Source organism: Thermobia domestica, chromosome 16 (genome assembly GCF_964235325.1).
Source record: "Thermobia domestica chromosome 16, izTheDome1.hap1.1, whole genome shotgun sequence".
Classification (NCBI taxonomy): Eukaryota; Metazoa; Arthropoda; class Insecta; order Zygentoma; family Lepismatidae; genus Thermobia; species Thermobia domestica.
Window position 1 is genome coordinate 95,810,991 of NC_137469.1, and position 22,842 is coordinate 95,833,832.

General features: G+C 36.2%; 1 protein-coding gene across 3 annotated transcripts in view; it reads right to left on the reverse strand.

The window, feature by feature from the left end:
* The window catches only part of Orc1 (origin recognition complex subunit 1), a 128,797-nt gene that overhangs the window by 81,501 nt on the left and 24,454 nt on the right, over positions 1-22,842 (reverse strand). For all 3 annotated transcript variants that reach the window (XM_081742786.1, XM_081742784.1, XM_081742785.1), the window contains exons 3-5: positions 19,158-19,342; positions 15,102-15,411; positions 7,669-8,432 (exon numbers count right to left, since the gene is read on the reverse strand). In XM_081742786.1, the coding sequence (XP_081598912.1) occupies positions 7,669-8,432; positions 15,102-15,411; positions 19,158-19,342 (1,259 nt within the window). The remainder of the gene's footprint in view (positions 1-7,668; positions 8,433-15,101; positions 15,412-19,157; positions 19,343-22,842) is intronic.

Below are 22,842 nucleotides of genomic sequence, written 5' to 3' on the forward strand. Positions count from 1 at the left end.
GTCTGAAAAGTGTACGCTTCGCCACAGGAAAGGATCAGATATACAGAGGTTCAGCAAAGAACTAACACCATAACTATCGTTATCTCAGTTACAGAAGCGTCGAAAAAGACGTGCTCAGGAACTCTTGCCAAAACACACTGCAGAACAGCGCACTTATCGATGTTCTACAGGGTGTCCAATATACAATGCAATCCGAAATTTGGGATAGTAGAACTTTTGAACCTAAAGTGATACACGAAAAATGGTTATACCAAAATGAAGAGTTGTTCATGCATATATTTTTAAACTAGGAAGCAACGATTGAAGTACGCTAGGAACTACACAGTGTTGCCAGATGTAACCGAAGGTGCAAATCAATTTTTTTTGCAAAACATGTAAATTGACGTATGGATGTTCTGTCGTTAATTTTCAGTTTGTTTAGTTGGAGTGGCTTGGAAACTATGAAGCAGAAAAAAGAATTTTTCATTTCCACCGATAACTAATCGGATGAGGCCTCTGTAAGGGGGAACTAGGGAAATCGTAATTTTCATAAATTAACACACTGAATTGACAAATTTGCTGATGTTGCAGTGCATCAAAATGTGTGTTAAGGATCTGTCAACATTATGCAATTCCTGGAAACAATGAGAAACAAACTTTGAAATTATCATGATAAAACGTTTACTTACATGCACTCGACAACACTACTATTCATTTCTATGGGTCTATTTGAAGCAAGAGGTATATCAAGAACAATTCTTGAACTATTCAAGACCTGGAAACGAACATTCGCAGTGCCATTAAGAACATTAACACGTCTTATCTTCGTAAATTGCTGCGAACCTGGTGAATGGTATGAACCAGTGTTTGAATCAAAACAGGAGACACTCCCAGCATCCGCTGTGGGGCTGGTAACTCATTTTTGATAGTAGCAGCGTTGTCGGGTGCATTTAAAGTTTGTTTTTCATTGTTTTCAGGGTAGACAGATCCTTAACACACCTTTTGATGCACTGAAACATCAGCAAAGTTGCCAATTCAGAGTGTTAATTTATGAAAATTACGATTTCCCTAGTTCCCCCTTACAAAGGCCTCATCCGATTAGTTATCGGTGGAAATGAAAATCATTTTTTCTGATCCATAGTTTCCAAGCTACTCCAACTGAACAAACTGAAAATTAACGACAGGACATCCATACGTATGAGTTATGTGTCAATTTACATGTTTTGAAAAAAAAAAAAAAAAAAAAACCTTCGGTTACATCTGGCAACACTGTATGGTTCCTAGTGTACTTCAATCGTTGCTTTCTAGTTTAAAAATATATGCATGAACAAGGCTTCATTTTGGTAAAACCATTATTTGTGTATCACTTCAGGTTCAAAAGTTGCATTGTATATTGGACACCCTGTATGAACACCATATAGAGTGTGACAGGAGGAAGTATGTTATCACCTTGGAAAAGGCATATGTAAACCTCAAAAGAATGACGTAACAGGTCGCGTGCAATTTCTTTCACAGTGTTACAGAGATCGTGGTAAAGATTTCCAAAGATGATACCGTGAATGAAGAGAAAGTATTGACAATTACAGGGCTCATAGTGGTCTGGTCTCTTGTAAATAGTTGAAAAGACCAAAAGCACACGAAAAAGTGACCAAAATCTCATCATGCTCCTTTTTGACTTTGTCAATTTCTCCATCACCTCTCTCTCTCTGTTTGTTGTTTTGTTTAATCTTTTCTTCTTTACTTCTTTTTGATCTTCCTCCTTTCTTAGGTTTTCTAAGTATGGTTTGTAGTTACGGTAAGCAGACTTAGCAGATGTAAGAAGCTTCTGGGTAAGTAGAACCAGTTCTGGCCTATTTCCGAATTTCTTCATCCCAGACATTATATTTAACTTAGCATTGAGAGTTCTCAAAGCCATGAAATATTCAAATTTATCATCTACTCTAAAGAAGAACATACAAGAAGCATAACACAAGACGAACATGATGAACCACACAAAAACACACACACACACAGAACGTTGAGCGAAGTGTTAACTATTACGAGAGAAAACTAAAAGACTATTATGATAGAAGAAAGAATAGACACAGAAGGGTTCTCAACCCCACCATGAGAGCTTAAGCATCCACCAACCATCCACTGTGCTTTAGAATGAATAAAAGCTCAAAAGAGAATAAAGCTGACTGTTTCACACGTGTCTGCAAGCACTGAAGCTTTCAGAAGAATAATGAGTAACAAGTAACTTTTAGTAACCAACTTGAAAAAAGAAAAAGTAACTTTTAGTTTTAAAAAAGTGACTCGCTATGAGCGCTGGAATTACTTCATGACTGCTGTTAGTGTCTGTTACAAAGGAAAAAAAGTTAAATCCAATTACTGTAAGACTACCATCTTGACACATACAGGGGAGGGACAACATATGAAAACACCTGGTATAAAAGAGGCAGCCATTTCAAACATAATTTGCATCTCAATGGTAGGTGTCGCTATGATCACCGGCACATCCTGTGAGGATACGACCTGGCCAATTTATGGGCCAGTTACAGTTCAGCGACCGGTCCGTGCAGGTTATTGTGAATCATGTCTGAGCTAACAAAAGTTTCAAAGAGGGCAAATTCTGGGTGCGCGTATAGTGGGAGCTTCTGTGACGAAAGTAGCACAAATGTTTGGTGTATCAAGAAGCATAGTCTCGATCATGCCTGCTAGCGAGTGTTCTGGAAAAACAGTATCAGTAAAGCACCAGCGTATACGCAAGTGTATGTTGCGTGAGACACACACACACATTGTGTAGGATCGTGATCCTATCTATAGCCCATATTCCATGCATGTAAGCGTTTTTTTTTTTTCGTTAATAGAGTAAATCTGTTAACATCTTAACCGGTAACGGTGACCAACGGTGGCTACTCATATCCCATACATGGAAATAATTCGTGTGATCCTCTCTATTGTCTTTACCAGAGTGTACTCAAAATGTAATCTTTGTTTAATTGTGTTGATTTTGAGTTGAACGTCCCTTTCAGTAGCGAGGCCATATAAGACGGGACCTACTGATCGATCGAGACCTTAAGATGAACAAAATGACATGCTTGTGAATAAATTCTCAAGAAAATCCAGAAAAAATACATTTTTATGCACTAAAAAGTATATTGCTCGTTGCCAATAATAATTAATAGTTTTTATTTTGCTACAACAGATTATTTATTTATTAATGCACTAAATATGTGAAAATACATTGGTAAGTAACAGATTGTATCTATTGATTTTCGCTTCTACCAACAGTGACACACACGCACGCTGCTAGTAATGAACTACATAATCCTAACTGTGATGCAGATACTTCGTGTAAATTATGTCGGAGGACCCATATTTACTTTAAGCCTTTATGTCAATTCGTATCAAGGAGCTCCTTCGTGGCTAAGCGGTTAGCGTACGCACTTTTGGCGTGAGAGACCCGGGTTCGATTCCCGGCGGGAGTTCATGTGGTTCGGATTCCACGTTAATCAGTAGGTCCACGTCTCATATAGGGTTGCTAAACTAAAATCAACTCAATTCAACTCAATTCGTATCAAATGGTCTCAGCTTTTCAACACCGAAAAAATAAAACCTGGATTTACTGCTTGCAGTGGAACCCAAACTACTACTCGAGTTTGTAACCGAAGGAAGTACTTCTATCTGAGATCGAACTCGAAGCTACGCGCATTAGCCATTTGGCTATTAAAGAGCACACAACTCAAATATTGATGTTTGAAAAGTAGAAGGGATTCCGCTTATGAACAAGAAAAGCTACTACGAAGTTTACATATCAAATAGTATTATGACGATTTCTTAAACTTTCATGTATATACTTTAATATAACAACTAATATATACATAATATATATTAGGTATTAAGTTTCAAAAACACAGAATAAATTAATTCATATTTCATACGAAACGTGTACAGGAAAACTTGTCAAATAGATTATTCATCACACTCGGAATCATGTAGATAATAGCGATGATCTGTTGTTATTTCATTAATTACTTTTCGTGCAGCTATGACTGATTAATTTACGTTTCAATGAATTAACAATCTCACAAAATTCTGAAGTATTGGTTAAACTTTTTACAAAACTTCAATTCAAAATAATATTTTCCTTAGCATTAACTGTATGTTAAACCGGAGCTACTTTAGAATTAAAGTGATGACAATGCTAAATCACAATATCCAATTTTGAAATACTCTGGCAGGAAAGTTACGGAGTTTCCATGACATTAGTACTTAACTAAATTTTAGTAAACACTACACACATTTTCTTTTAATTTTAAGATTGCAAACCAAATTTCTACAGGTGAATCGACAAATGGCTTTTAGTTCTTTTCACACAGTTTCGCTATCTGATACAGTTTGTACTTTGAAGCTTGCGGTTCTATGATACCACGTAAGATATGTTCTTCCTCTTTGGACTTCCAAACTAGGCTATATGTAAGTGACGAAAATCTTAAAGAAATAGTAGAAACCAACCATTTCCGGTACCAATGTTCTTCACTATAGAACAAAGACTGTTATAAATAGAGATAAGTATTTTCTGTAATCGATTCAGGGTTTTAAGAGAACATTATAAATCACACCTACAACACAGTATCGAAACCGGAATTGGTTAAAATTTACTATTACTTTCGGTTTCAATATTGATACCCATACGGCAAAAACGTAAGATACACCGAAAAACTTTATTTGTTAATTTATTTATTTTATGATTCAGCATCCCAAGAACAGGTCCCATCTCCTTTGTTAACCCTCTATTCGTTCCGGTTTTAAACTTGATTGCCATAGAACAAAAAAGGTCGAAGATAACGACAAAGTGTTTTTTTGCAATAGCGTCTCAAGAGAACATGTCATTATCACCTACAACACAACCGAAACCGAATTAAAATTTACTAGTATTTCCGGTTGTAATACTTTTTTTTCTTTTTATTTATATATATATATATAGCCAAAACGGTATGGGATATCCAAAAACTGTTTCTGACAGACTCTCAAGAATGAGTTTTGTCTCGACTTTTATATATCGGTTGCAATCATAAGAGATGCAAATCTATGAGTTTTTGGTTACAACACAAACTGAAATAGTTTGCGAAAAGCAGTTTTTTTTTTTCCAGCATAGATTTAGTACCAAGAATATGTTCCACCTCTAATTGTATTCCACTATTGCAACCGAAAGTGACAGAGATCCATTACCACTTCCAGCTTTAATGTTAATCTCCATAGAGCAAAAAGAGAAATTGCTAGTAATGGCTTATGATATGGATTCAGCGTCCGAAGAACAGGTCTAACTTTGATCTTATTCCACTATTGTAACCAGTAATTATGGATTCACTACTTCATATTTCAGTATTAAAATGGCATAATTGGGAAGTTTACCGTAGAGTCTGACTGTGAAACAAAACTTACTTGTTTCCTTCATATAACCAACACAAAGCTTTTCTGTTAATTTTTGGTAAACACTTTTTTTTTATCGATATACGTAATCCTGTTACAGATGCGTAGAATAGTTCCTTTGTCACTATCTCATTCTAAACAATTGGGAAATTATGTTCAATACATCTTCCAAACGTTCTTCATTCAGATATTTCTATCCCATTCTACAAGGTAACCAAAAAAGTTTTTGTCGTTTCTGAAGTCCCATTAATTATGCGTACATAAAGAGAAAACGAAATGATGGTCGTGCCTGCCAAGCGATCCGGAGCTAGTCTGACAATTGATCTTCAGCAATACAGGCACATCGCGCAATACAGCGGTCATAGTTCTTCCAGTGTCGAAGACAAATGGAGGTATCCAATCAGCTTGTTCGCGTGTGTTTGTTGATGACTTTAAGGTGGGCCTGTCAGCTGCGACATCAAGTCGCTGCATATGGCAGACATTTGAGGAGAATGCCGTGAACGAACACACCCCGAGGCATTGGTTCCAGAAATTCCGTTCGGAACAGTGTACCTTTCGGGTGAACGTCGCAGTGGGCGACCATGTGTGTTGGATGACGAGGCCCTGAAAGCAGCAATCGAGGAGGGAGTGGTCTAACATGTGATGAACTTGCAGATAGGTTTCATGTTTCCGCTGAAACAGTCAGACTGCACCAGCATGGAATAAGGAAGTCATACAAGTTAAGCAAGTGGGTATCCCACATATTGTCGGCAGCTAACAAGGAACAACGAGTAACAGTCTATTTCTTCTTGCTCACTCGGTATCTGAACACACCCATCTTTGATAGTTTGCTCACTGGTGACGAAAAGTCGTAACAGGCATTGGTTGTCGCCACGTGACCCTGTTCCTCACATCTCAAGACCACCTCTGCGCCCATGAAAGGTTATGCTGTCTGTATGGTGGATTTGATAGCAAGTGCTGCATTAGGAGTTCCTTCCACTCGGTCAGACCATCATATGCAGCGAAGAGGACTCGAGACACCATTCGGCACCTTGGCTGGGAGACTGTACCATGCACCATATTCCCCGGACTTTGCGCCAATAGATTATCACCTGTTTTATTCCCTCGACAACTACCCTCGTGGGAGATCCTTTGCAAATGGGGGAAACCTAAGGACGCACTCACGGACTTCTTTGCATACATGAGCGCCAAGTTTTATCATCAGAGTATTGTGCAGCTGCAAAAACATTGGCAAAAGGTGTTGGATGCTGATGGAAACTACTTGGAAACCTAAAGGTACATTCCGTCCACTATATTGCTCTTTCTTTGTCACTGCTCTAGAACGGCAAGAACTTTTTTAGTTACCTTGTACTTATTCTTTCAGCCATTATCTTTCAAACTTTATATTTTGGCGTATCAAGCGATACCCTATACACATTCGATTTGGCAGTAACAATAGCTTTGCTTTTATCGTTTAACTAAGCTTGGTACTCACTCCACTACGCAGTATTTGACTGTGGACAGTTTTCTTATATGATCTTTCACATGTTACGCCTGTGTTTTCACACTCTCGTAATATATTCCTGAATCGCTTATTGACTTTTCACTGGAATTAAGTTTGCAATAATCTGTTTTAGTAATATGTTTTCATTGTACAAGTCCAAAATATACTTGACCACATTAGTATCTTCATCTCACATTTTTTGCATTCTTAGGAAGAAAATGCATGGTGTAAACAACGAACACGAATGCTATCTCCACGAATACCAGATCACATTAGATATAAATTTGGCGTTGTCAACTCTATTGTAAATGGTATTGGTTATATTGTTCATTTATTTCCAAGTTTTATAAGTATAATCAAATTATAAATAGAAATATTTCCCCGGACTGTGAGATTATTATTATAACAGCAGATAACTTTGTTGTATTACAACGCAATAAAAATGGAATAGAAGTTACTTATTACAACATTAATCAAAAGTTCTTTATGGTAGATAATTCTCCACTACTGGGCCTTTGAAATAAACTGCTGTTTTTCTAGAAAGTCCTAGGAAATAATAGCGTAATTTTCAATGATACTATTGTTGAGTTCAAACAATGAAGTCACGAAAGTAATTACACCTGGATTCAAAATTAACAAAAGGGAAATCAAAAACAACGAACTGTCTACTGTTGTCTGTTCTAATGTGAATTATTAGACCTTCATGCATTGTCACATACAAAAGAAGCTATCCCCCCTTAAAAAAAAGAAAAAAGAAAAGAAAAAGAAAAAGAAAATAGAAAAATACTAACCTCTTCTATAACTTTGTCAACTTTACTTTTCGACGGAAGTTTGGAAGTACTTGCACTTAAAAGTGCAAAACGTCGAGGCTTTTCGACATCTGGCGACTTGTTACAAGCATTCTTTTTAGTGTAAAATTGTGGATATTTCTCAGGAGGACGCAGTCGTCTTCTTAATTGCTCTAATTTTTCTTGAAATTCTTGACGCTTTACGTCCTTCGTTGGACTCTTACTACAAGTTTTCGGTGATGGTTCATTTTTAACCACATCTTCTAAGTTTTCCTTGTTACTTACCAGTGGCTCACTTTTCGTTTGGGGGGACTTCAAACTAGACAGTTTTTTTGTATGTCTTCGCGACTTTCTAACAATGGTTCGTTCATTAGTATCACCATCTTTCTTAATAGATATAGAGGTCCTTTTGTCTTCCTTTGGAATGGAATGAGTGCTTGAAGCGTCACTACTGTCACTGTGCTCAGCATCTTCGTTTTCATTATCAAGCAACTTAGAAATATCCTCATCACGAAGTTTACGTTCGTACTTATTTTTGTTCTTGATACTTTTCTCGTTTTTATGACACAAGTCTTCGTCCACTCTGTAACACACAATTTTTAACTTTTGCTCTTTGTCACCAGACGACAGAACAGTTTCCACTGCAGTATAGTTACCGTTACTTACAACCTTTGAGTTTCTACGTTGAGGAGTGGTTTCACTGCGGCGAGGGCGTTTTGACGGAGTCGCATCGTCTGCAGGAGCTAGTTCAAACTTTACACTCGGACCTCAAATTGAAAGAAAGAAGAGAATGTTCTGATTAAATTAACAAATCATATACATAACGCTCTATTAATTCACTATGATAATATTAATATATATATATATATATATATATATATATATATATATATGTGTGTGTGTGTGTTAGTAAACTAGATTCTTCTTATACCATCTAGAATTATCCTCTGTATAATATTGACTGTTTCCCACAAGTCAGTATACCATCTGCCCTAAATTGAACTGAGTACAGCAACACAGTTAATTAACGACATTACTATTAATTCAAAAACAACTCGTATTGTTTTGTTATATTTTAGCACACTCTTACCAAAAATATTCACAACTAATAGTAAGTCCTCTTGACCTTACTTAAAGCCTGATAGCTTCCAAATTGTTTAGTTACAAATCTTCAACGAGGATCTCTTCGACATCTTAGCATCAATATACCATAGCGTGTTCCCGCTAACTCCTTTAAATACTTTGCTTTATCTTTCAAGCATCATAGCACTAGATTTCGAGAAAGCTATCATTTAAGTTTTCCATGCAGGATAATTTTTCGCAAATTTAATTTTGGATATATTATGCATTACCTATCACTGTCAATGTATCTATCTATCTATCTAATATAGATAGATAGATATATTGACAATGATAGGTAATGTCAGGCACGCATTAGGTAAGTGATATTCTGTGCTCAAGCACAGGGCAGCAAAATTTCGGATTTCTTTTTAAGATTCACAATAAAGTAATATTTAAAACTAGGAATCCGCAGAGTCCCGCGCAAGAAAATATGTGCTTAATTCGCTCTACTTACAGTACAGTACTTATTAATTAGCTAGCTTATCTGACTATTTTTAAAATGTCATCCTCACCCACCCCAAGAGGTGATGATGAACTTAACTGATATCGTTAACATGAAAACTCAGCGAGCTCGAAAACTATTAATTCAACACTAATATATGTCCTTTTTCGATTACTTTTAAAATTCCGCCCCCTCCTTGGGAAGTAAAGTATGACCTTGAAGTTTAATTGGATTCAAACTGGCACTGTTCATCTTAGTGACCCCAAAAACTGTGAATTCAACTCTAATATAGGTGGTTTTTGGGGTGGGGTGGGGGGATTTTGTGCGTGGGTCGGCAAATTATTTAGAGCACATGGGCGCACAATATATAAATACGGGCCTGGGTAATGCATAATATATCCAAAATTAAATTTATGGAAAATTATCCTGGATGGAAAACTTACATAATATCTTCCTCGAAATCTAATGTTAGGATGCTTGAGAGATAAACGGAAATATTTAATGGAGTTAGCGGGAACACGTTATGGTATATTGATGCGAAGATGTCAAAGAGATCTTCGTTAAAGAATTTGTGTATATATATTCTAGTTTTTAACCAAGAAACTCAGTGCTGCTTTGTTAAGGTATGAGTATTATGAAACGACACGCTTTTCTTTTTTTTTTTTCTTCTTTATTTTTTTTTTTTTTTTAAGTTTAATTTCGAGTTGAATTGGAAAATCATTACAATACTTTTATCATCTGATATTCCGAGTCATTATTGCTAAATGCATGAAAAGTAATTATGTAATTGTGGACATTTCTCCTCTCTAGAATGTAAGTGGGAACGTTATCTTTTATTGCTTATATCTTTCTTTAAGTGTATACAAATTGCATTTTAGTAACAATACTTTACTTCAGCAACTATGTAGAGATATAACTAATATACGAAAAAAAGAAAAGGTTACAGATATTTCTGTAGACTCGCCTGTTTTATTCATTAACCAAGGATAAGATATAATACATTAATAAGAATGGAAAGGAATATCTAGAAGCAAGTTAGTCAGTGTCTATATAACGGGACTAAGCCGGCATTCGAATGGTTGGACTACAGAAAATCCAGTAAGGAAATGAGCAGCCTCTGAATTTGAATCCGGGACCTCCTAATTGCAAAGCGCAAATATAATCTTCGTTTTATGAGTAAACCTAATGTTACAAATTAGCATCAGGCAATTAACTGATAATACCTTAGAGTAGTAGTAACCTTCTTCAATTCTCCAAAGACTTCTTGAAATTCAGCAAACACCATTAACTGAATTTAAAACTTTTATACTAGTTTAATGATAGCAACTATTAGTTGCATCTGTACATACACCAGAAGTGGCTAACATTTTGCATCCTCTCCCCTTGCGCCATCCATATTAAATTCATTCAATTAAAACACTTGTATCGTACATATCAAAAAAAAAAAGTTTTCATACTCCAAATGTCGTGCCTATACGTCCAGCGGTTAAAAGGGAGCTGGAGTTAAAAGCCAGTGGTTAAAAGGGATAAAACTAGTATGGGATTTAAGATTTAGATTTCTGGGCTTCCGGCATCTATGGCCATTTAGCCCGTCACGTATGAAGAATGACATCCCTCGGTGAAATGAAATCTGAGTTTTACGTCCCACGATTACGCTGGCTAGGCTAAAGGAGACGGTGATGGTGGGAAATGAAGGAAATGATGGAATGGAGAAAGTAGGAGGAAACGGGAGAACCCCGAGAAAACCCCTACACACGGTGTTTGTCCACCACAAAGTTCACTAGGCGGGATCTGGTATCGAACCCAGGACTCCATGCACCAGAGGTGAGCACACTATCCGGGGATAAAGACGGAAGAAGAGATTAGGGAAGGAAGAAAGCGGCTTGGAACCTGTAAATTAGGTACCACCCTGGCATTTGCCTGGTGTGAATGAGAAAACCCCAGGAAAACTTCATTCAGGATAGCTGGCCTGAAAAACCTTTTTATACTTTTTCGAGCGAGTGCTCCACCGGAAATCAAACTCTGGACCACTCATACCAAAGGCGAGTGTGTTAGCGACTACGCTACGTGAGGGCCCCAAATCTAGTATGGATTAAAGAACTTCAATTTAACATAAGACGTAATTACTTTCCATTATATGTCTCGGGTCTATGAAGTTTTCTGAAGAAGAAAGCTCACAATAGCTCAAAGTAAACGACAGTTTGTTTGATTTAGTTTAACGTCCCATGGTTATGCCTGCTAGGCTAAAGGAGACGTGGACTACTGATTATAGTGGAATCAGAACCAATTTGGTCGTTCAACTGTAACCCCACCGAGAATCGAACTCGGGACCAAGCCAACCGAAGTCAAGCGTGCTAGCCACATACGTTAAAGAAGCTGTATCAATGAAAGCTTCACGGGCATATTAAAGTGATAATTTATCGTATTAATAATTGAAAACTCCATTAGGAAATATATTAGCATTATGAATTACAACATTAAGATTCCCATGAAGCTTCCATCGGTATAGCTGCATTAACGTATCTGTTGTTTAGTTTGAAGTTCTGTGCCATTTCCTATAAAAACTTCATACACTCGAGATATACGAGGGCAATCCAGAAAATAAAGAACGTTCTAGTTGAAACACAAATGACCAATAATGTGTACAAAAGATTTATGGTACATTAACTACATACCTTACTCTATAACATACGAAGGAAAGTCAGAAAGTTCCCAGAACTTTGTTCCAGCTCTCTATTACCACAATACAGGGTGTTTCAAAACAACACCGACAACGTTTGGAAGGTGATTCCTGACACCAAGATAAGACAAGAAGTATAGACCAACCTGGGTGCACAAATGCTTCCTTTCGGTGTTATAGGCTGCCGAAGACATGAAAAAATGAAATTTAAAGGTCTATAGCTCCAAAACTATGAGACCTACCGTAGTCGGGTCAAGACTTCATTTAGGAACTAGTATGTGCCCTATCCAAATATTTAAGTTTTAGAATCCTGCATTACTTCCGCAACTATTTTTATAGAGGTACTTTGGCTACGGGCATGTAATTTGAAGTATTAGCCAATTATCTCTATAAAAATTCTTGCGGAAGTACTGCAAGATTCTGAAACTTGGATATTTGGATAGGGCACATACTAATTCCTAAATGAAGTCTTGACCCGACTACGGTAGGTATCATAGTTTTGGAGCTATGGACCTTTAAATTTCATTTTTTTCATGTTTTCGGTAGCCTATAACACCGAAATGAAGCATTTGTGCACCCAGGTTGGTCTATACTTCTTGTCTTATCTTGGTGTCAGGAATCACCTCCCAAACGTTGCCGGTGTTGTTTTGAAACACCCTGTGTAAGTATACATTTACTTAAACGCCTTCAGAGTACCCACATTTGGAATACACACGCTTGCTCCATGGCTCTTTGATTGCTGGAAACACCGACGAAAAGCCTCTTTTGTTGCGAAGTTCAGCCGTCGCGTTGGTTCTGATCTCTTCTATGTTGGCAAAAACGAAAAAGGCCCATTTTTAGCTTTGGGAAGTGTCAAACATCCGATGGTGCTAAACTGTTTTTAAACCTATCAAATTCTCTGAATCCGATTTTCTACCATTTGCATATTAATTTGGTGTTTGCGAGTCGCTCCCTCCGTTCATCTACACTATTCGTACACTGCCTGTTAAGCTGTGTCCACACTTATCAAATTCATAATTAGGCAAACTAAGATCTGTATTGCAGAAGATTCATTGTGGCTGCATCATAAATCCAAAACTATAACAAAATTCCGGGAACTCTTTGACTACCCCTCGTATTCGCCAAACACATTCGAATTACTTTTCGTAACGTGATACGAGTTTCTCTGTACCGTCATTGTATTCTGTTGCCGCTAATGATTTCTCTGATATATGAAAACGTCTTTGAGTTCACCAGCAATGAAAAAATACTCTTCCAGAAAGAAGGCTATAGTACGAGCATTTTCTACTCACGATCTTTCAATTTGAGCCAAGCAGCAAGACGGTGCAAACTTGCATATGAACGCTATCAAGCTGTGAGCCATAAACATGTTTGACAAAAATTAAGTATCCTATTAACTGTGCGAAGCGGAGTGATTAGGTTTCTGATTTTCACTTATTCCGGAGCTTGAAGGATTATCCGTCCAGAAAGCGCTTTCCTACTGCTGGTTAACTCAAAAGACGCTGTCACTACATGGTTAAATACATAGGTGTCAACAGAATATAACGACCGTATACAAGAACTGGTGTCACGTACGATACATGCCTGGATATGTTGTACAATAGAGTAAGATAAGTACTTTCGGCACCATAAATCGTTTGCATACATATTTGTCGTTTGTGTTTCACATCAAAATGTTTCTTATTTTCTCGATGGATCTTGTATAATAAAAAGTAATTATGTCCTGTGTTAAATCGTAGTTCTTAATCCATACTAGCTGCATCCACTAGTGTTCGTAATAATAATAATAAAACTTGTAACCCCTTCCTGCCACGGCGGGTTGAAATTTGCAAACCTGTCTTACCCCCAGACTTAACTTTTTAGAATTTCAAGTTCTGACAGTCCAACGCTTTGGGAGATACTGTATGTTGATAGCCGAGAAAATGTTTACCATTTCCCTTTATAAGTCGGATTTTGAAAAATGCCGTCATATATATATATATATATATATATATATATATATATATATACACACTTTAGGGTTTGAGAATATTTGTAAAAAAATTACTGTTTCTAGACTCAAGGATAATGAGTCAGTGTAACGACTTGTCAAGATACAACACTCTTAAGTGGACAGGTATTAAAACAGTTTGATTAAGATGATAATGAAGATAATGGAAACGAAGCATCGATATTCGTTTTGTTTGTTTGCACTTTAATGCCCCTTCTCACCACTAGGACTACACGAGAATTGCACGCATGAATCTTCAGTGGTGAACTCAAACCGAAAACTAAAACCTGGTCTTTAGCACCATGGACAAGAATGCTAATAAAGTAGCCACGAGGACACCCACAGGATTACTGAATTACAGACTGCACCAGAAAAACATTACTGCTAGGTCAGTTACCCCTTACTTCGCCAGTATTGGCAAATTGATATGTTGCCACATTGGCACCCCGGGTGTCTCTCCCGACATGGTTACACGAAAATCATTGTAGACTCCAGGCCTATTCTTGGCCCAAGTTGACATTTGGCACACTTATGCCAGACATATGGGGGTACCTTGGTACCCAATTTCAAGGAAATCAAATGTGCACTTTCTGAGATACACTAATCCAAATTTTCCCGGGATTTCTCGGAAAATATTTGATTTTCAAATAAATGTACCTGATATATCTTGCAGCCTATTCTTTCCTCTTCAAAATGGTATATTTTTCTCTTTAGCTTAATATTTACGGAAGATATGACCAATTGAAGCCAACAAGGTTCTACAAAAAACATCAAATTTGTCCATTTTTTACCATCCTGTACTCTCAAACTACAGAGGGTACACGGCTAACATTTGGTGATTGATCATCTCTCATATGGGCCTACATGTACACCAAGTTTCATCAAATTCTGAGACGACTTTTTTTTTTTTTTTTTCTGAAAATTTGGTTTCTTTTACATGCAATGGCTCTATATGATTACGTGTTACTGCATTTTTTTTTCTGGGATGGGGAACAGCCAGTTACTACTCATACAACGGATCATTATTATTGATTCACTGAAAGAATACATATCCAAAAAAATATATATATTGGGAGTCACTTCCAAAATTAGAATCAATGTAATTTACTTCATCCAAGATACTATTGAGACTAAGTCTTTAAAAACTGATTAATCAGAAACTAATTTAAGACCATAACCATGAAATAGATCATGCAATGTACCTGTATGAGGTATCACAGGCGACGGACAAACAAATTCCAAAAAGTCATTTGTGACTACACTCTGAGAGTTTCCGCTGCTTCTTGTAGGTGTACGAAGTTCACCATTCACGCAGTGAACTTCATTTTCAAATTTCGAACCAAGTGACTGGCGAGCACCTGTCTTTGACCCACGTACTTCAGTGGTTAACGGTTGAATTTCATACTTTCGTTTCTTGACCAACAGTTCAAATCGTACAACAAATACTGGTAGGCCATTTTCATGTTTCTTCGCAACAATTGCAGGTTCATCTGATGGAGATCCCTTGATCACCTACAAAAAATAAAGACACATTTAGATAGTTTTGGATATTTGAAAATATTTGTACATGGTGGAACCTATCATATTTGAAAATATTCGTGGAACCTATCGTCAACAGAAACCTGTGCTAAATGGAAAAAAAGTAACGATCCCATGAATTTGCTCATACAATTCCATTCCTTATCTGAATTAACATAACCTATCAACACAAAAGAAATTGTGATTTCAACAACGGGAATTTTTGTGCGTCAACAACACCGTATAATCGTTTCTTCACAAAGAACTGCCGCTCTTGCCAATGGCAAGTGTCCACGCTTGGTTAAATTTAATAAAAGAGGAGGAGAAACTGCTCGGGACATTGACTAAGAAGAAACTGTACCATGAGGGACGTACTAAAAGATATGGTGGCAGGAAAGGGAGGGAGGCGGCGAAGGAGACTCCAATTAATGGACGATATCAAAACAGAAAAATTGTACGTGAAAACGAAAGACCGTGAAGCATGTAAGCTTCTCAGTTGAAGCAAGTGACCTGCCAATATTGGTAGAATACCTATGATGATGATGATTACTCTTACTAGTTTCACTTCCAAAAAGCTTTCAGCTCGCTGTACACTAAAGGTTAAAAAGACGTCCTTAATTAGCATTTATATTTATTCATTTTTATTAATTATGATTATTATTAGTTTACCCAACAACTAACTTGCGGTTATACAAATATTAATGTTCAAATCTAAATATGATTATGGCTCTTGCCTTAGTAATATACACCACAGCACGTTTATGTTCGGCATCGTCACTATCCGTTTTCCAATAATTAAATTAAAACAATACAGTATAAATTGCAATTAAATTGTCACAATAAAGTTAGTCGCCAACTTACGACCACTAGCACTTATGACCAGTTGTAAAAGTTAGGTTGTGCGACTACTATTAACTACGAACCTATAGTGAGACAATAACGATAAAAACATAATAACACATATCACTAATATATAAAAGTTACTATGGGTGATATCAATAAAACGGAGAAGTTACTCATTACGCCCAATTTTGAAGTAGTTACTCGCATTGGTATCAATAAAAAGAGAACTGAGCACTAGTCGTCTCGGCTGACCTCGGAGAAGCCCCGCCCTTTTGAAGTAACCACACCTCTATTCTCGAGCCGAGTAACTACTACGCGTTTGATATCAATAAAAATCAAAGACTCCTCTGTGATGCTAGTAACTTCTCCAAATTTGTGGAGCAAGCTAAATAGGTGACTCCGTGCGAAATATGGCAGAGTATATGATTGTTTTACTACGTAGAAAAAATTATAAACTGCATAGAAATGTTGGAAATGGAGATTACAAAAAGCATTATAAGTTTATGAAAGAAAATGTAGTGATTAGCACATTTTTTAAGGAGAATCAACCGAAATTCGGGGTGGTGGACTACGTAATGATGAAAAGGGTTTTCTTCAAGGGCGCCGATCCTGTGAGGGCCCGGGCCCCCCAAAGCTCATGTGGGCCCCTATTGTATTTATGAATATACAATATTTGGCATAATTATAGTGTAATTTGTCTTAAAATCCCGATATATATACCTTCTGCATCTGAATGCCTCTCCCCCCAAATTTACAGAGAAATCTGTGCCCTTGGTTTTCTTGCGTTACGTGAGCGATCCGGGATTCCAGGTCGGAATGTCAGGGGATTCTGGTGTGGCTCAAAGTACTATCTATGACTACCTGAAAATGGATTGTTTTCGGAAGTGTGCGTAATATACAAACAGCAAAGGCAGAGTGGCAAGAACAATATACATTTCCGGGTGCTATCGGAGCACTTGACTATATACAAGTGGCATTAAAGAAACCTAGTATTTTGGAGAGTAATACGTTAATAGGAAGAGCTATTTCGTGGCTAAGCGGTTAGCGTACATGCCTTTGGCATAGGAGACCCGCGTTCGATTCCCGGCAGGAGCTCATGTGGTTTGGATTCCACGTTAATCAGTGGGTTCTGTCTCATAAAGGCACGCTACTGAAAAGGACGTCAAACTAATAATCAACTCAACTCAACGTTGATAGAAAGGGTGTATACATAAGAATGTATTTTGTTTATGTCAAGGCGAAAGGGAACACGTATGGTGTGGAAAATGCAATCAGATGGACGTGATTTATGACGTGGGTGGCTGGACTTTTTTTAAAAAGAAAACAAAGGAGCCAAGTGTCTGATTTCGTTCTTAAAGCCAAACAATCTACAAAGACCTTGGACAACACGTGATATGTGCTTGTGTTAATCTTGATATTGCTGGATTCCAATCAACATCCATCAGCTCAAATAGGTTCATTCCCATGGTTTCAGTATTACTTTCTTCTTTCCTTTTTTTTTTCTTCTTTTTTATTTTTGTTTTATTCTCGCTCGAATATTAAAGATTCTCTTTTGAATTTGTGTCTCAGTCGTAGATGTATTTGATATTTCGTTGCATTTCACTGTAATTACCTTCAAAGTTTCGGCTTTCCTTCGTTTACTTTCTGGTAGCTGTGACTTTGAATGTACCATTGGAAACTCTTTTAAAATATCCACAAATGCACTTTGGTTGAAGCTATCGTTGCTACTTGCCCGTTTCATGGCTTTTAAGATACTACGCCATAGGTTAAAAACAACGAAATGACTGCGCGATGAATGGGAGAAATGAATAATCACTTCTTTTATTGATACGACTCAGTGCTACGTGCAGAGGAAGCGCGAGTAAACGTTCATAAATCTGGAGCAGACTAGACCTGAGTAGTGGCTTGTTTTATTGATACGAAATTGAGGGAGGAGATTACTCCAGGCGTAGTTACTCCGATTCTCGAGCAGGACTTCTCAGGAGTAGTTACTTATTTTTATTGATATCACCCTATTACTGATTAACACACAAAAAAAAATCGTTACTTACCAATAAATTCTTCACTAAATATTCTCCAAACGTATCGGAACAACAAGCTAGTTCCGTCTTCACTGGTAAGGTAACAAGAATAAAAATGGATGGGAAAAATATGGTATGGAAAAAGGAATACATATCACCAAATGAATATAACGTGAGAGACCACGAGCACAGCACAGTGAGCGAAAGAAAGAGCTGAGTTGAAAGAATCGCAATGTCTATGTTACGTCACTGTCCTGACTAAAATAGTGACGTAACATAGACATCGCGATTCTTTCAACTCAGCTCTTTCTTTCGCTCACTGTGATATGCTCGTGGTTTTAAATAGCAATCTCTCACGTTACATTTATTCGGTAGTATGTATTCCTTTTCCCATGCCATACGTGTATTTTTCTCATCCATTTTTATCCCTGTTACCTTACCCCAGAAGACGGGAGCTAGCTAGCTTGTTCTGATGCATTTGAAGAATATTTAGTTTCTCCACGGGAGGATTTATTGGTGAGTAACGTCTAAAAAACATCCTCTCATGCATCTACACAATTTTAATTTTACTGTTATTAAGATTAACACATACACAATTCTTAGCTTTAAAAATAAATTTGATTGTATGCGTTAAAAGTAAGCCAGTTTGTACAAACGCATACAGTGTTTGAATTTAACCTCATAAAAATTACGAATATAAAACGAAAGTAAACTAGTAAAAACTAGTTTCATGTAACAATGTGTCCACTTTAGCAATTTTGAGAACTTTCTGAAGAAAGTGGCACAACACAGTGGAACAGTCTAAGTGAATCACCAACTGCACATACAAGGTTTAAAAAAAAAAAAAAAAGTTATATCAATGTTGATTTACAGTACCTGGCATCGCTTAAACACGGTTTCCAAGCTGATATCATTATCAAACTTCCTGTGATCCTTGATGATTTCATATTGTGAAGAAAAGCGTGGATATGGCAAATTATGATCTTTTACAATCTCTGGTAATTGGTTTGGCCTCGCGTACCACTGCACCACACCTCGGTATGGATCTTCATCATCACCATCTGAGAAAGATGAAATTATACTCAGATATATCCACATCAATATACAATCATTTTGTATGCAGTATCATTGTTCCCTTTAGAGTGCTTTCAAGATACAAGAAAATTATAACTCATAACTAGGGCAACCCAAAAGCACAAAAAGCATAACAGCAATTTACACATATGGTTGGTACCTTGAACATGGTTGTGGTTGTCTAAGGGTCTAGAAGAAACTAATTTTAAAAGCATAATAAAGCATAATTTTAGAAAATAAAGCATAATTTAAAATATATAGCACAAGTCTTGGGAAATTCTGTTTAACTGCAAGTTTAACATACTGTATTAATATTTTTAAAACCAATATTTACAATGCAAAATCATTGAGAACATAACAATGCAACAATGAAAAGCTTACTTTTATTTCTGTAAACTTTTCGGTGTAATCCTTTGATGTGTAGAAAAGGAAGAGAAGAAAACTTTCCGCCAACAATGAATAGGAACACAAGAACTCCACACTATACTGTTATGTGTACCCCTTGAAGTTGAGCACTTTCTGTACTTTTTGGTGGCATCTTTTACTTTCCTTTTTTGTATATATGCACCTCTAAGGCGCACACAAATGATAAAAAAACTGACTCGTGTATAGCATATTTCTTTACGGTGCATTAAGTAGAAAGTTCATTTTATATATATATAAAACTGGTTACATAAAATATTAATAAATAGATCAAGATATATAGAATATTTAATGTATAGTAAATATTATACATTATACACGATTAATGTAAAATAATGATTGAAATTAACAATAAAGCATAATTTGGAAAAAATAAAAAGCACAATTAAACAAAAAATAAAGCATAATGTGGGTTGCTCTACTCATAACTAAAAGTTTGCATTTACCACATCGTCTTAGTTGCATTTTGTCCATCATTTGATTTATCAACCCCAAAACGGTAAAAGGAAAATAATTCGAAAGCATTAATAAAACTTTATCGAGTTCTTTGTATAGATCCAAATATCTTAAAAATAATGACTTACAGTATCCAGAACGTATTTACACAGACACACACAATGATGTTTTGTGCTTCTGTGATTTTCTAAAAATATATTATAATTTAATCGATGTTGACTTTGGAATTATTATTTAAATAATAATTAATATTTTTCTGACCAGAGTATGTACTTCTTTATTAAAAATTAAAATATTTCGTAACAGTTTCCGTAACGTAACGTTATCTTCCTCAGACGTTAATATGTATGTTCATATTAATGTAGGTAATTGAGACATCATTTTTATATACAATTGTTGCTTATTATATAATATCAATTTTTTAATAAAGAAATAAATATTCTGGTCAGAAAAATATTAATTATTATTTAAGTTATAATTTCATTTTACACATACCCATACACTTTCTTGACCTCACTTGATTCATACATTTCATTGTTCATTTCCTTGCTCATGTGTCGTTCGAAGTAAGTTTCCTTAAATTGTGCAAAAAGTACTAAAATTGATCTAAAAAATATTTTTGCAATACCCTTTTTAACTTAAGAATTCAAAGCAGGATTAAACTGATTCAAGAGTTTTCCATACTGATCCAAGAGAGAAGTTTACTTTTATTGCGAGCTTCTAAATGTCCATTTCTTTTAATGTGTTCGATTAAATTCTTTCGATTTAAATCAAAACCTACACCACCGATTTAACATTAAAGATGAAGTCACAAAATAGTCATTCAAAGGTTAAACTTGGCAAAATGACTAGAAACATTGGAATATATATTATTTTTCCATTGTGGAACTGATAGGTTAGTTTCGCCGAATACGTCTTTAGTTTGTCGCCAACGGCACATAATTTAAAACTGATTATTCTGCCACATCACTTCGACAGAAGAAAAGCTTAAAGATTATGTGCTATGTTCGTTGCCACCACAAGGTCAAACTGCCGATCACTTTTCCCAACAATGTTACTTCTTGCATTGGAGGATTGCAAAGCTTATTTAATGAAATAATACCCACTGGTTACTTTGAAATAACAATTGTGCTCGACCGATCGCGTACACGTATGAAAAATCGCTATCATATCATCTGAATAATAAAATACTGTAGTTAAAAAAAATATTTATTATAAAAGAGGATGAAATTCCAAATATATTTTGAGAGCATCAAGTTAAATGTAGGTAAAAACACGAAACTTGCATTCGTTATACTGAAAGTTCGAAATTCGTTAAAATGACATTTTTCATCATCATCCTAGGGTCAGCATTCTCTCGGTTCATGTAGCTTTCAACCCTTCTCTATCCTGGGCCACACTTTTCATTTCTTTGTAGCATTTCTTCCCTGTATCTTGTATTATTGGGTTCTTGTAATTCAATCGGAGTCTTCCCCTAGGTATTTTTCTTTCTGCAATTCCCTCCATAGCTACTAACACGATTCCTTCATATCTCAATCAACCTATCTTGTCTTTTCGAAATATTCTTAAATATACCCCTTTTTTCTCCTACCGCTTCCAATATTCTCTGATCACTGTCCATCCATCTAGTTTTTATCATTCTTCTACAGCATAATATTTCAAAAGCTTCCATTCATTCTCCGTTTGTCATCTGCTCCTGATGTCCATGTCTCACATTCATACAACGCCACACTACACACACATGCTTCCATCAGTTCCATCAGCCTTTTCTTCACTTCTTTGCTGATGCTCTCCAGTTAGAAACTTCTGTTGTTTTTCTTCGAATGTCTGCTTCGCCTGAGCTATTCTGAATCTTGCATCCTGTTTGTACATGATAACGCTAGTTATCTTACTCTAAATAACATTCCTCCACTTCTTCCACCAAATGATGTCCTATTTTGATCTACGTTTTCCTTGTTATTGTTATTTGTTTTCTAGTGCATCTCATAACTTTTCTTTTGCTCTTGTTAATCTTCATGTCGAATTTGCTGCGAAATAGTTGTTACATGCCGTTTAGACTTGTCTCTAACTTTTTCTCATTGTCTGTCAACTTTACGATATCATCCGCAAATCTAAGCGTATGATTTTCTGCCCGTGAACAGTTATTCCTATGTTGTGTATGTTCTTGATTTCTTTGATTACTTCTTCAATGTAGAGATTAAACGAAATTAGTGACAATGAGCATCCTTGTCTAACCCCTTTCTGAATTGTTGCTTCTCCTCTCTTCTTCTCAATTATTGCTTTCTATTCTTTGCACAGGTTACATATTACTCTTCGCTCCTTATAGTTTATTTCTGCTTCATTCAGAATTTTGAATATTGTATTTCATTTTACTTTTATCAAACGCTTTTCCCAAGTCCAAAATGCTACGTAAGTTGTTCTTCCCACTCAAACTCTCTCTTCTAGTAATCCTCTTAATGCAAATATTGCTTCCCTCGTTTGTTTTCTTTCTGAATCCACAGTGGACATCTTTACTTCTCCTATCTTGGTACTTCTCCTATCTTGGATTTTAATCGTATATAGATTATCTCTGTCAAGGTGTTTGAAGCACGCATAAGCAAGCTTATCG